Source organism: Delphinapterus leucas, chromosome 10 (assembly GCF_059928025.1).
Source record: "Delphinapterus leucas isolate spDelLeu-1000000601 "Yukka" chromosome 10, BTC_Dleu_Yukka2, whole genome shotgun sequence".
NCBI lineage: Eukaryota > Metazoa > Chordata > Mammalia > Artiodactyla > Monodontidae > Delphinapterus > Delphinapterus leucas.
Window position 1 is genome coordinate 1,887,189 of NC_143138.1, and position 13,705 is coordinate 1,900,893.

A 13,705-nucleotide genomic window follows, 5' to 3' on the forward strand; every position below is an offset into this window, starting at 1 on the left:
AGACTCAGGAAGCTTCAGAGTTGTTGCCCAGTTTGTTGTCATTATTTTAAAATATTTTGCTTGTGTTAGAGGAGACCACATGTCCATCTATTTCTATACGTATTTAAAATTAACGTAGTGTATTGTATTTCCATACTTAGTAACACTTTCCTTCACAACTCATTTTGAGGACAGCGCTAGAACCTGATGGGCAGCAGAGTGCGCTGCACCAAACCGTGCCAGTTTGGCATAAGGATTATATTGAGCTAAAGGCAATTAAGCTGATACAAGAAAAGCTCTCTGCTCTCTCCCTACTTCCTAAGAGCAGGACATAAATTTGCAAAGGTGTGTCCCCCGCCTCCCATCTACCAGAAAGGGCAGAAGTTAATCACAGGAGAAAACTCTAGACCCTCATCAGCCCAGAGGTGGCACTGGAGGAATCTGCATAACCAACTTTAACTAGTTCTTGTCTCCCATCAGTTTCCCATATATTTGCCTTCCCCCAACTGGCCGCCCTAGAAACTAAAGGTCCTTTTCCTTTGTCTTGTGGCTTCTCTACAAATGTTTTGTTCTTTTGATAAATTGCTACGTAAGCCCGCCCATCACCAGTTACTCCGTGTGTAGGGGCGCTGCAAATGTTAACAGTCTGTTTTTCTTTTTAATCTGTCTTTTGTCGGTTACATTCACAGGGCCCGACCTAATAACCCTAAGACAAGGAGAGAAGATTTCTTTCCCCGCCTGCAAACCTCTTCTCCAAGTACTTGCCTTTGTGAAGTTCGGGGGCTGGATGCTCTGGGCGATGAGTAAAAGGCTATATATAAAGCTCATGATCCTACATTTCAAATTGTATGATGGCCAAACAATAAAAGACTCCACAACTCATTCTTACTTACCTTTTCTACTAATGCTTTTTTTTTTTTTTTTTTTGCGGTACGCGGGCCTCTCACTGTTGTGGCCTCCCCCGTTGCGGAGCACAGGCTCCGGACGCGCAGGCTCAGCGGCCATGGCTCACCATGGCTCACCATGGCTCACGGGCCCAGCCGCTCCGCGGCATGTGGGATTCTCCCAGGACCGGGGCACGAACCCGTGTCCCCTGCAACGGCAGGCGGACTCTCAACCACTGCGCCACCAGGGAAGCCCCTACTAATGCTACTTTTGAGCCTAACATACGTAGTTGGTAAAACTATCAGAAAGTCAGATTTCAGTCCTCTCAACACTTGCCAGCAGGTTGGGACACATGCTTCACAACCAGTATCAACTGAAGAAAAAACACTTCCTTTGCCCTTTCCTTTTATACTATCTTTTACCTAATTCTAGTTCTTTGTGAGGCATTCCTTTTTGTAAAATCATCTCATATGAAGAGGCTCATTTAACCCTTAGGGGTCTGCGTTTGGGTAAGTTCCAAGGAGATGTTCTTGTGCAGATTAAATAAACATCCCAGTTTTGTCAACTTTTAGGAAAGTCCCTTCTTTTCTAAAATTGTCTCACTTCTGTTTTCATTCCCCTTCTATTTTCTTCTTCTAAATACCAAAAATGCAGGTTTGTGTCACATTTCTGAAGGAGAAGTTTAGAGAAAAGCAGGAACGCGTGTCAGAGACGGTCATCCCGCCGCCCCAGGCCAGACCCCTCGCGGGACTCAACCCGACGTCGCTCGGCCCGGGGGCGGCGCGCGCGGCGGAGCCTGACGCCGCCTCGAGATGCCCGGCCATTTCTAACATTTAACTACAAAACGGCCGTGAGACACCACGTGTGCGAGCGCGCGTTTCGGGTAAAAGGCCAACAATCTGGGGCGGACGGTTCCCTTTCCTTGTCTCTGGCGGCGGCCGCCACCGCCCAGGTGAACACTCCCACCCGGAGGACCTTCCTGTTCCCCTTGCTCCGTCCCCACCCTACTCCCCGCCGGCGCGTCCCGCCTCTCTCCCATTTCTCCGCCCCCTGCCCTTCGCCCCCTGACCTCCGCCACGTGCAGAAAGCCACTCCCCTCGCGCAGCCGCGGCGCGTTTCCACGGCTCCGCCGGCGCCCCGTCCACGGAGGATAGGCCTGCGCACGCGCAACCCGCTGGCCTCTCGCGAGGCCGGCCGGAAGGGAACGCATTGCAGCCGGGAGAACGTCCACGGACTACACTTCCCGACAGGCCGCGCGAGCCGTTGCCCCCGGCGGCCAGGCGAACCTCCGTGGACTACATTTCCCGACAGGCCGCGCGAACCGTTGCGAGCGGCCTCGGACTACGTTTCCCGTCAGGCCGCGCGGGCCGTGGCCAGCGGCTGCTGGGCGAGGGGCCGCGGACTCCGCTTCCCGGCGCGCCGCGCGAGGCGCCGGGGCTGCCGGCCGAGGGCGGGCCGACGCGGGCAGCCCGGACGTGAGGCATGAGCGGCGCCCTCCGCCGGCCCGCTCGCGTCCTGCCGCCTCCCCGAGCGAGGGTCGCGCGGCGCGGGGCCTAGCGCGGCGGCCGCCATGGAGGTGAGCGGGCCCGAGGACGACCCGTTCCTGGCGCAGCTGCACCGGGTGCAGTGCCCCGTGTGCCAGCAGACCATGCCCGCCGCGCACATCAACTCGCACCTGGACCGCTGCCTGCTGCTGCACCCGGCGGGCCACGCGGAGCCCGCGCCGCCCCGCGCCAAGCGGCGCCGGCCGTCCGAGAGCTCCGCGCTCAAGCAGCCGGCCACGCCGACGGCGGCCGAGAGCAGCGAGGGCGAGGCCGAGGAGCCGGACGACGGCGGCGAGACCGAGAGCCGAGAGAGCTACGACGCGCCGCCCACGCCCAGCGGCGCGCGGCTCATCCCCGACTTCCCGGTGGCGCGGCCCGGCAGCCCCGGCGGGAAGGGCGCGGGGCAGCGGCCGGCGGCGGCGGCGGCGGGCAGCGCGTCCCCGCGGAGCTGGGACGAGGCGGAGGCGCCGGAGGAGGAGGAGGCGGCGGGCGACGCGGATGGCGAGGACGACGCGGGCCGCTGGGACGCGGACTCCGCCGCCACCTTCGAGGCCCCGGGGGGCCGCCCGCACGCCCGGGTCCCCGCGGCCGAGGAGGTGCGGCAGCTGCTGCAGGGGAAGCCGCTGGCCGACACGATGCGGCCCGACGCGCTGCAGGACTTCGTGGGGCAGGGCCGCGCCGTGGGGCCCGAGACACTGCTGCGCTCGCTGCTCGAGGCCAACGAGGTGCCCTCGCTCATCCTGTGGGGGCCGCCGGGCTGCGGCAAGGTGAGCGCGTCCGCCCGCCCCGCAGCGACCCGGGCCGCAGGCGCGTTCTCCGGGCGTTAACAGAGTGAAGGTGTTTGAATGCAGGGGGTGCGCGGGAATCGGGGGACTCCCGTGGCGGGCCGCCCAGAGCCGTGGTCCATCCTGTTCCGGGGGCGGGTGGAGTCAGGTGTGCAGCCAGCAGCCGGGAATTGTAGGATTTCTGTTGTGCTGCTTCCGGCTCTTTGTAGCCGTTGGTTTTTTCAGCAGACGGGTCTTCGTTAAAACTTGAGAGTGTGCTCGCTTAACAGGACTGACAGAACTCCTTCCCCCTGCGAGCCGCCTTCATCCACCGTTTCCATAATTGTCCTTAGGATGGGTTATCCTTTAAAGAAGCAACATCGGTGCATCTTGGTGGCCAGTGTTTTCTTAGGGGCGGGCACAAGCCCAGAGGAGGGCACTTAGGATGTTGGGGTCTAGAGAACACGTCACTGGAAAAGCGCTGGGGAGACTGGGAAGGAGCCCTAAGGAGACAGGAGCTAGGACAGAAAAAAGAGAAAGCGAGGAGGTGCTGAAATATATATTTTCCTGTCTTCAGGGAAAGGGAGGAGAGGAGCACGAGGGAGCGAAAAGCAAAGCCCAGGACGAGGCACGAAGGGCCTCAGAGCTGTGAGCGGGCCCAGAGCCCTCAGCACACAAGGGCTTTTACGGATTTTCTCCAGTTGTTCTTTCCAGCTTCGTCTCCCACAGCTTAATTGCATCTCTGTTTATTCCAGTTCCTAGAGTGCGTCCTACTCGTGGTGTGCCTTCTTGTTTGCACTGGAACTTTTCTGAAGCCAGGAACAATCAGAGTTGACCCAGGAAGCATGGCACCACGCGGTAGCATTCTTAGTGATTCCCTAGAGCTCTTAAGACGGTCAGAACAGCTAATCAGGTAGAGGGCATAGAGGCAGATGGCAAGAAAAACGCCCCTGGGGAGGGGCGCTCACAGCACATGCCTGGCAAGAGAGCCAGTGGGCCGAGCTGTTCAGAGTGGCGGTTGGTCGCCGGTCACAAGCGAGGCAGATGTGGCCTGTGGCTGGGCTTGCAGAGGAGCAGCCACAGTGCATGATGGTGCTGTGCGACTTTCAGAAAACAGAACGCCCCCTTCCCACTCGTTCAGGAGCACATTTGCCCCTCGTGACACGGTCTTCCGTTTTTCTTTGCGTCCATCCTTAACTGCTATACTTCACTGCTGACAATAATAATAAAGTTAATAACAGCAGGTGTGTGTTTATCAAGTACCCATTAAATGCCAGGCGCCGGGCGTCGCTTCCCGGGAAGCACTGACAGGGTCGCGGTGCTGCTGTTCCGTCTCTGTCCTCAGTGGACAGTCCCACGGGGCGGGGGTCGCCCTGAGCGCCGGGGGTCATCATTGGGCTCTCAGTTCAAGGGCTGGCTCTCCTTTTCTGAGCTGACCTGCGGAGCTTTCGGATGTGGCCCCGCCAGCCCCGTGGGTCTGCGCCTCAGCCGTCCGTGGTGCTGTGTCCTTGGCTGGGAGAGGTCACGGCTGTCGCCAGGCTCTGCCGCCTCAAGGTGGCCGCTCTTTCCAGGGGTTCCAGAGATCTTAGCGTCCCCAGGAAGGCATCAGATGGGGTCAGACACCAAGGAGAGGAGATCAGGATCGGCGAACTTTCAGCTGCTTTCTTGTTTTCTTTGTAACATTCTTTTCCACTTGGAAGCGCGCTGCGCTGTTTCCGATCGTATCTGCTGCTGAGCGCGCCTCAGTGTTCAGGCCGCGGGTGAACGCTGCCGCGGCTGCTCTGGCAGCCTGGGTGCGCGTCCCTCCATCTCACCAGCTTCCACGCTCTGCCCTCTGTCGCAGACCACGCTGGCCCACATCATAGCTAACAACAGCAAGAAACACAGCGTGAGGTTCGTGACGTTGTCGGCGACCAGCGCCAAGACAACCGACGTGCGCGACGTCATCAAACAAGCTCAGAACGAGAAGCGCTTTTTCAAGAGGAAAACCATCCTTTTTATTGACGAGATTCATCGGTTCAATAAGTCCCAGCAGGTATGTTCATTTCTTTTTACTTTCTTTTGGTCCTTGTGAATGCTGACTTGAGTGTAAAGCCCGTGAGGTCACTGCATAAATGCTCGGGGCTGGGGGTGATGATAACTCTCCGTCCGCAGAAGCCTAGACCCTCAGCCCTTCTCCTTTGCCTGTGTCCCCTCACTTTTTCTTAGCGTTTTTGTTTTGGTGACCAGAAAATGCTTCCTCTATCTGATAAATGAAATTGTTGGTATACCTCAGAGCTATACATATCAGAAACACCGCTTTGGGTCAAGCTTCCAATTTTCATAAGTGTTTAAATGTCAGGACTCACGGTGAGCAGTCTAAGTTCCTAACCTAATCCTGAGCTCAGAATTAGGAAAAGGAAGGAACAGCCGACTTACCCAGGATCCTGCAGGGTGTCGACTGGGGTCAGTTTCTTTTGTTTTCCTCCACGATCAGGACACGTTCCTTCCTCACGTGGAGTGTGGAACCATCACGCTGATTGGGGCGACCACGGAGAACCCCTCCTTCCAGGTCAACGCTGCTCTTCTGAGCCGCTGCCGGGTTATCGTTCTCGAGAAGCTTCCGGTGGAGGCTGTGGTGACTATCTTGATGCGGGCGATCAACTCCCTGGGGATCCACGTCCTGGACTCCAGCCGCCCTGCCGACCCTCTGGGCCACGGCAGCAACAGCAGCTCTGAGTAAGTGACTCTGGCTCCGGCAGGGCCCTGGGGTGGCACCTCCCGGAGAATCCCCAGCTGGGGCTGGAGGGGCAGGGTGGAGAAATGTCCTCCTAGGAGAGACGGGAATGGAGGAGGGAAGTGCTGGGTTACAGACAGGCAGACAGGTGTGGCTCTGTCTCTGCAAAGGGCTCCTGGCTTTTCACATGTGCGTTAGAGCCCATCGCGGGCTCATCTGTAGTTCTTCCAGCTTTAACTGCTTAGCCCCTTGCTTTAGTTCTTGGGTGTTTGCTTTTGTGCTGACAGATTTGGGTCTTTTCCTAGCACACTTCTTTTTTAAGGCTTGGAAGACCGACCATGAGAAGCCTTATTGATTATTTTCTTCACAGGATAGACTTACCTTACGAATCTTTTAAAGTTTATGCTCAGATCCCAATTTCCTGTTCTTGCAGTTTTTTTTCTTTTTAAGACACTAAGAATTAGTATAAACATTACCATAAAACTCCTTAAGTCTTTCTAGGATGATGTTTGAGCACTCTAGAAGTCAAACTCAGTTCCGGGAAAGTAAAGAAATTTTAGCTGAAAATCATGCATTAAAGGCTGTCCCTTTTCTCTTGGTGATCTCTTTCTGTATTGTGAGAGCTGTGTGACGCACGGGGTGTGTATTGTGGATGATTTACTGGGTTACTTGGGGCAGAGGTTTTACCTTCTTTGTATTAGGGCGTATTCCTCAGCTGCCCCAGGGTCCCGTGTCAGCAGCCATAACGCTGGGGGGTGAGGCCCATCTGCTTGAGGCTGGTGCCTCCACCCTCACCCCCACTGCTCTGGAGCTGCTCTTCTGTGACGATTAAAGCACAAGAACGAATTTTAGGCTCAGGGCTTAGGTTTCAGCTGCCCCTCCCCGTGTGTCCGGCCTCCGCCGCTCGCTCCTGTCTTGGATGCTGGAGGAGCTATGTGGTGCCTCGTGAGAGCCCTGGACGTGGCCGAGGACCCCATCAGCACCCAGGTTGCGTGGCTTTAGGGTAGAGCCGAGGCGGGACCGCCACCCACGGTGGGAGCTCCAGGAGGGGTCTCTGCGTGCGGGGCGTGCGCCGGGGTCTGCAGGGCTGCTGCCCGCTCTGTGCGTCCAGTCCAGCTTTCCTCCAAGCAGCACGTCCACTGCAGACTCACAGAACCGAGTGATAAAGGGAAATTGAGAGGGGAAAAGAATCCTGACTTTTGCGTGTGTGTTTTTTGTGCATGTACTGGCTGTCGTTATATGTCTACAACTTTCTGTGCCACGTTTGTGTTTATCTAGGGTCATTTATTTATTTTATTCACATCAGTACTTCACGGGATGACTGTCAGGTTATCCCCTCCCCCATCACGGCTGTGCCGTAGTTTAAGTGAAACGAGGACCAGAGCAGTAGGCAGGGTGCAGACGATCAGGCTTAATTCGTGGGTCTACTCGTTAGCAGTTCTGACAAGAAGTTAAGTTGGGAGACGTCATAGGTCATTGGCTCAGGAGGCTGAGACGCAAAAAGGCCGAGTCATGTGCCCCAGATTACACAGCTTGAATGATGGAGCTGGATTTTGAAAGCGTGCTTCCAACCCAGTTGGAAGAAGGAACCTGAAGTTCAAGGAGTTTACTTAGTACCTCCTTGGTACTGAGTGCAAGTGCTACTGGTGAGTATTAACATTCTAACCTTTCTCTGTGCTTCTTCGTGTCCAGGCAGACTGTATTAATTTGTAAAGGATTAGGAACCAAAGGCTTCCATGTGTAATTTAGCAGTTGTGTCTTTTGACCAGATCTGCATGTCACGCTTACCAGGGATACAGTTTGAAAAGGCATGTGCCCGGGGTCAGGCCCTGGAGGCTGTGGAGTCAGTAAATCTGTGCTGAGATCCACACACCTGGATTTTAGGAAAGTTCTCTGTAACGTGACACACGTCGCTCTTGTCACCCTGACCGTGGAGTGTTCCTTTTCCTTAGAGAGAGTCACAGAGCATTGTTTTGTCATTCAGGGAGCGGGTAACTGAGCCACGTATGTGCTTCTGCATGAAATAACAGGCGTCTTTTCACTTACTTCACTCCTCCTGCAGCTTAGACATCCAGCTGTAGAATCCTCCAGATCGCAGGAAAACAAGGTGCACAAAGATGCAGGCCTTGGAAGGAAAGGGGGAAGGAGGGAGCTGGCCTTGCCGCTCGCACCCAGGTTCCGGCTCAGACCACATGCTGCTCTCCAGCTAGAGGATGAGGCTGTCACTTCCTTCCTCTCTGGGTCTCATTACTTTGGAATGTGATCTTTCCCAGTGCACTTAAACCATTTTTTCCCTTATGGAACCGTTTTTTGAATCACATTATAACGATATAGTTTATGGTCTACTGCTTATTTCTTTGTGGGATGCTGTGCAATTTCAGGCAATCTACCCAAGGTAGATTGCGCCTCCTTTAATTCTTTTATGACTTTGGAAAGTTACTTCCAAATGAAAAACGTTGTAGAAGTGTACGCTTCCATTTTACAATAGCCTTAAACTGTTGAGCCGGAGCACGGTCCCCGTGATCTGTGCAGTAGTGGCTGTTTGTTGAGGGGTTTTGCCAAGGGCGGTGCACGCGCCCCTGCCTCTGTTCTCGCGTGACCCTCCTCCGTTCCCTCTCCTGAGATCTCAAGGTGTTCTGGTGCATTTTTTCCTCTTCAGAAGCTGGCTGGTGTCAGCGGGGGTTGGGATGGACTGGCGGTGGCAGGGGCCTCTGGCCGTGCTGTGCAGCATTCTTGGCAGCCAGTTCCCATCAGAGACCTGGCGCGTGACTGTCCCAAGTGGCGCCTTGGTTAGTGGAGCCCAGGTGCTGACAGCCCTGGGTGCTTTGTGTTTACAAAGACTCATTTTGGGCAGGGCTGAAATTGGGGTGTGGCTCACATGGAAGAGGGGCTGTGGCGCACTGGCGGCCGGGAGGGTGCCCTCCCTCCCGTCCCCTGACTCCAGACCTGATGGACAGGGTGACAGTGGAACAGTGTGGACTTTGGTTAAGAGTCTAAACAGCGAAGGAAGGATTTCTTTTTCCACCCACGTAAAACTCATCCCCATTTTTAAAGGCTAGCTCACAGTCTGCTAGTCGGCCTCTCTCATAATTAGCGAGGCCCGTGAGGAGGCGTGGAAACGTGGGAGCAGCGGGAGGGCCGGGGTGTGAGGCCACCCATCTGTCCTCTGCCCCAAAGCACTTCATGCCTCTCGGTGCATCCGGTGGACAGTCACACAGGCGGGAGGTACGTGCACCAGAGCCCTGACCTGAAGGTGGCAGAGCAACAGGTGACTTTACCCCTTTGTTGCTGGTGTTTACATTTTTTATAATCCCATTTGGTAAACAAGTAATATTCAGAGTTCTGAGTAGCTTGCTTGTATTTCAAAATAATAATTTTTGTTAGTAAGATTGCAAACACTATATGGTATGGCCCCAATTTTGTTTTAAAAACGAGACTGGATATTTATAGGATAGAAATTCACAGGGTGTTCAGAAGGCTCTCTCTGCCACCCAGTGTGTCCGGAGCTGCAGGTCACACCACCCAGGTCCAGCGAGGTTGATAGAGACGTGGGTGGACGGCCCATAGAGCAGATCCAGCAAATGACCTGGTAGCTGTCATTCTCTAGGTGGTACGGATAAGGGGTTTTTATGGTTTTGTTTTTTTTGTACTTTCCATGTGTCACCATGTTTAAAAATACATGTTTCACTCTGAGATTGTGGGAAGAGTGAAGTTAGTCCGTTCGTTGTGCACATGTGGAGTGCACATTCATAAAGAATGAAACATGATTTCCGTCCTCGCGGCCCGGCAGTGGCGGGGGTGGAGGGACGGTGTGTCACCACCAAATGGCCTGGCTCCAGGTGACGCTCGCTCAGGGCTGCGGCTCGATCCCTTTCCTCCTGCAGATGGCCCTGCGGGCTCTTTGTTGCTAGGAAGCCTTCCAAGGAGATGGAATGCGTTGCTTTTATTAGTTCTGAAATGAGATGTTCAGGCCGTTTGGGTCTCCCTGCCCCCCCCAAACACACACAGGCGCATGTACACACACGTACACATACATGTATACGAGTACACACATATATACACGCACACATGTATACACACATGCACACACGTATACACACACACACACACACAGATGATGTGCCGTCACCAAGCCCCGACTGCCCTCCCTCTTAGGCATACCTGGGCTGCCACACCCCCTCTGATGTGGGCCCGTGCAACACATTCTCTTTAGTGTGGGTTGTCTAGTTTTTTCCAAATCATCAAAAATCTGCTTCAGGGCTTCCCTGGTGGCGCAGTGGTTGAGAGTCCGCCTGCAGATGCAGGGGACGCGGGTTCGTGCCCCGGTCCGGGAAGATCCCACATGCCGCGGAGCGGCTGGGCCCGTGAGCCATGGCCACTGAGCCTGCGCGTCCGGAGCCTGTGCTCCGCAACGGGAGAAGCCACAGCAGTGAGAGGCCCGCGTACCGCAAAAAAAAAAAAAAAAAAAAAAAAATCTGCTTCAGGAACGGGCCGTCAGCTTTACAAAGAGCCAGTGAGGTGGCCTTGGTGTGTGTGGTGAGTGTCAGATGAGGAAGGGAAGAGGGGGCCCTGCAGGCGGTTCGCACAGCTCTGGGGCCCAGGCAGCTGTGAGGGGTCCTGGGAGAGTCACTCACAACGCAGGTAATCCCTGGGGTGGGAGGCGTTCCCCGGAAGGCTTGGCTTTGGTGAGGGAGCAGGGAGATGAGCGAGAGCAGTGGCTTGGGATCGTCAGGGAGTGAGGTGCAGACTGGGGTCGTTCAGGCTGTTCAGCAGAGCGAGGGGGGATGGGTGTGTGGTCAGGAACTCTGCATGGACCTCCGTAGACAAGCTGGGCCCTCTTGTGGCCACCTCCCACTCCCCGCCTTGGCCCAGCCCAGCGGCTGCCTAGGAGCTGTTTTCCAAGCAGCTGACGAAGGTTGCCGGTGACACGGGTGAGCCGTCACTTTGAACAGTTATTTTCTGCTTTGTGCACGCGCAGCTGACACCTCGCCGGGAAGAGTAAGACCCCTCTAGGTAACTAGATGTGTCACATATCTTGTGTGACTAGACTGGGAATAGGAAAAGTAGTTCAGTTAGAGTCGAAAAGGAGTCGTGGTTAGACCTCCTTTACGAAGGTCCGCGTGTGCTTAGTACCCCCGTGGCAGCATATGCCCCAGGCCTAAATCCCAGAGCCCTGCTTCTGGGTCCTGCTGTGCCCAGAGGGGCTGGGGACCTGGTGGGTCGTTTGTAAAATAAGGAACATGTGTATGCCTATGTAGTTGTCACTCAGTATCTGTGGGAGGACGGCTCCAGGGCCCCTGCCCCAACAGACACCAAAACCCGAGGGTGGCGGATGCTCAGGTCCCTTCCGCAAGATGGCGTAGTGTTTGCATAGGACCTGAGCACATCCGTATGCTTCAGGTCATCTCTAGAGGACTTACGGTACCGAACACAACGTGAGTGACACGTAGATGGTCGTAAATATGTTGTGAGTGCTTTGTAAATAGTTGTTGGCATGCAGCAGATTCAAGCTGTGCCTTTTGGAACTATCTGGAATCTTTCCCCCTGACGTTTTCCATCCAAGGCTGGTTGAATCCGTGGATGCGGAACCCACAGAAGCAGAGGGCAGAGCGTCCAGTGAAATCACCTCGCGACTCCAGGGCGAGGCAGTTCTCAGTCTTGATGCCAACCCGTGTGACACCGTGGACCCGCTTTAACACAGTGGTTTGGGATCCAGGGCAGAGGCTTGAACCTCGGGTGCCTCGTTAGTGGCCTTGCAGGGACAAAAGGTCACAGAGTGCTGTTGGGTGAGCGTGTCCCCCACGTGTGACGCGCTCTCGGTGGTGTTGCAGGCCCTCCGTGTTCATAGAGGACAAGGCAGTGGACACGCTGGCCCGCCTGAGTGACGGGGACGCGCGGGCCGGACTGAACGGGCTGCAGCTGGCGGTGCTGGCCAGGCTGAGCGCCAGGAAGGCGTTCGGGAAGAAGAGCGGGCAGAGCTACCCTCCCAGCCGCGTGCTGGTCACCGAGAGCGACGTGAAGGAAGGCCTCCAGCGCTCTCACATCCTGTACGACCGAGCAGGTGAGTGACCGCCCGAGCTGTGCGGCCCCCGGCCAGCTCCGTGTCGGTCATAGAGGCGCCTCCTGCCCAGAGCCCTGTGTCACAGACCTGCTTCCCGATTCCTCGGGTGCAGAGCAGGGCGGCCCTGAGAGCGGGTATGAAATTGCGGGAAGTTGGGTGCGCCTCTCATTTCAGAAGCTCGGTTTAGTTAGAGTTAGCTAAATGAGAGTTAAGACTCCTTAATTCTTAGAGTCTTCACGCAAAATTAAGTGTACATAGAACTTGGTGCTTTTATTTCATAACAGCTTTTTAAAAAATTAAAGTCGACGTGTGTATTTATCTGTTTTCCTAGAACCGTATTTACAGGTACCAAACATGATCCCAGCTCTTATTAAATTCCTGACCTGGCAATATTAAATGTCGTAAGCACAGCACGTTTGTGGCTTTTTATAAAAGACGTGGGTGCTGAAGAGAGTCTACTGCAAATGAGGCTGTAGGGTAGACTTGGGTCTGTGTGATTCTTGGCAGTCACACGGCAGGAACTGGAGTAGCTTTCTACACCTTTGAAAGGAAGCTGATGGCTCGAGCTGTCACTGTGTGCCGTGTCTGCAGTGCTTCCAGATGCTTCTTGGTGATGGAAGCTCCTTCAGCTGTCCGGGGCGGGGCATAGGGGAAGCTTGGCAATGACTGGTTCCGGGCATGGCCTCTTGATGAGGGCACCGAGCGGGCCATGTGACCTCTGGGAAGCGCCTCAGCCGCCTGGGGGCACTCAGGACATGCTGGAGGCCTGTCATGGCCGCTCCTGTCTACGTCCCGATGCAGCCCAGGCATCTCAGCCCCCAGCACTTTGTGCCCCGAAGTTGTATGAATGCTCAGAAAATCTGAACAGTAAACCATTCTGGGTGTAGAGCATTGCTTCGCTTTGGCCGAGTGCAAGGATTGGAGATGTGAATGAAATGTAAAATTTCCAAAGGTAGAAATACGCCCACGTGCTGGACTCCCATTGTTTCTGGGGGCTCTGGTCTTCCTCCTTTGTGGTTGTACTAAGGTGATACTTCATTCTGACGGGACCCCGTGGAACTGCTCTCATGTGTCATCAGACTGTCAGCTAAAAACCAGAGAGCGGCCATCTAATGTAACGGTAGCTAACGTGGAAGTTTGTCTTTTAATTTTCAAAACAACCTTAGGCGGTAGGTGACTGTTAATGTTACCCCACTTTACAGATGGCAAAGCCTGAGTTCACAAAGCAAGTGCTAAAACTCATCCTCAGATCCAAGTCTGACAGATTCTGAGGACAGAACCTTCCCCCGTGTCGGTGCTGCCTGCACGCCAGCCCGCCCCACGGTCACCAGCCTCACCCCTGCTGCACATACCTACACACGCGCACACACACGCACGCGTGCTGTCAGACACATCCCAGCCGGGGGTTCCTGTTTCTCGGGGTCACGTTCCATCACGGGGAGCCACGCACAGCGGGGACCCCCGTGTTCTCCACAGCTGTGTGCTGCCCGCCTGGGCCAGGCCTTGAGAACATTCTAGAAGCCTTCCCCTTCGTGCCGCCCCGCTGTCACATCCCCACCCACAGTGGGTCGGCAGACACAAATACACTTCAGATCCTAGAGAATCATCCTCTCACAGGCTTTGTTCCATCAATATGGATGATAGAGGCCTCGCCCTGGAACCTGCTCGCTGGTACTCTTGGCCTTTTTTGTAACTCTGCTGAGACAAAGACCGCCACCCCCAGGATTTTAATTATTTCTTTTCATGTCATCCAGCA

The 13,705-nt window shown here is 55.2% G+C and overlaps 1 protein-coding gene across 5 annotated transcripts in view; it reads left to right on the plus strand.

Moving 5' to 3' along the window:
* Positions 1 to 2,217: 2,217 nt before the first annotated feature.
* WRNIP1 (WRN helicase interacting protein 1) overlaps positions 2,218 to 13,705 on the plus strand; it is a 36,442-nt gene continuing 24,954 nt past the window's right edge. For 2 of the 5 annotated variants that reach the window (XM_022586532.3, XM_022586531.3), the window contains exons 1-4: positions 2,219 to 3,175; positions 5,016 to 5,207; positions 5,649 to 5,890; positions 11,720 to 11,949. In XM_022586532.3, the coding sequence (XP_022442240.2) occupies positions 2,435 to 3,175; positions 5,016 to 5,207; positions 5,649 to 5,890; positions 11,720 to 11,949 (1,405 nt within the window). In that variant the 5' untranslated portion in view covers positions 2,219 to 2,434. Of the gene's footprint in view, positions 3,176 to 5,015; positions 5,208 to 5,648; positions 5,891 to 11,719; positions 11,950 to 13,705 lie in introns of all 5 variants that reach the window. The other 3 variants (XM_022586529.3, XM_089918211.1, XM_022586528.3) reach the window with 3 other exon arrangements.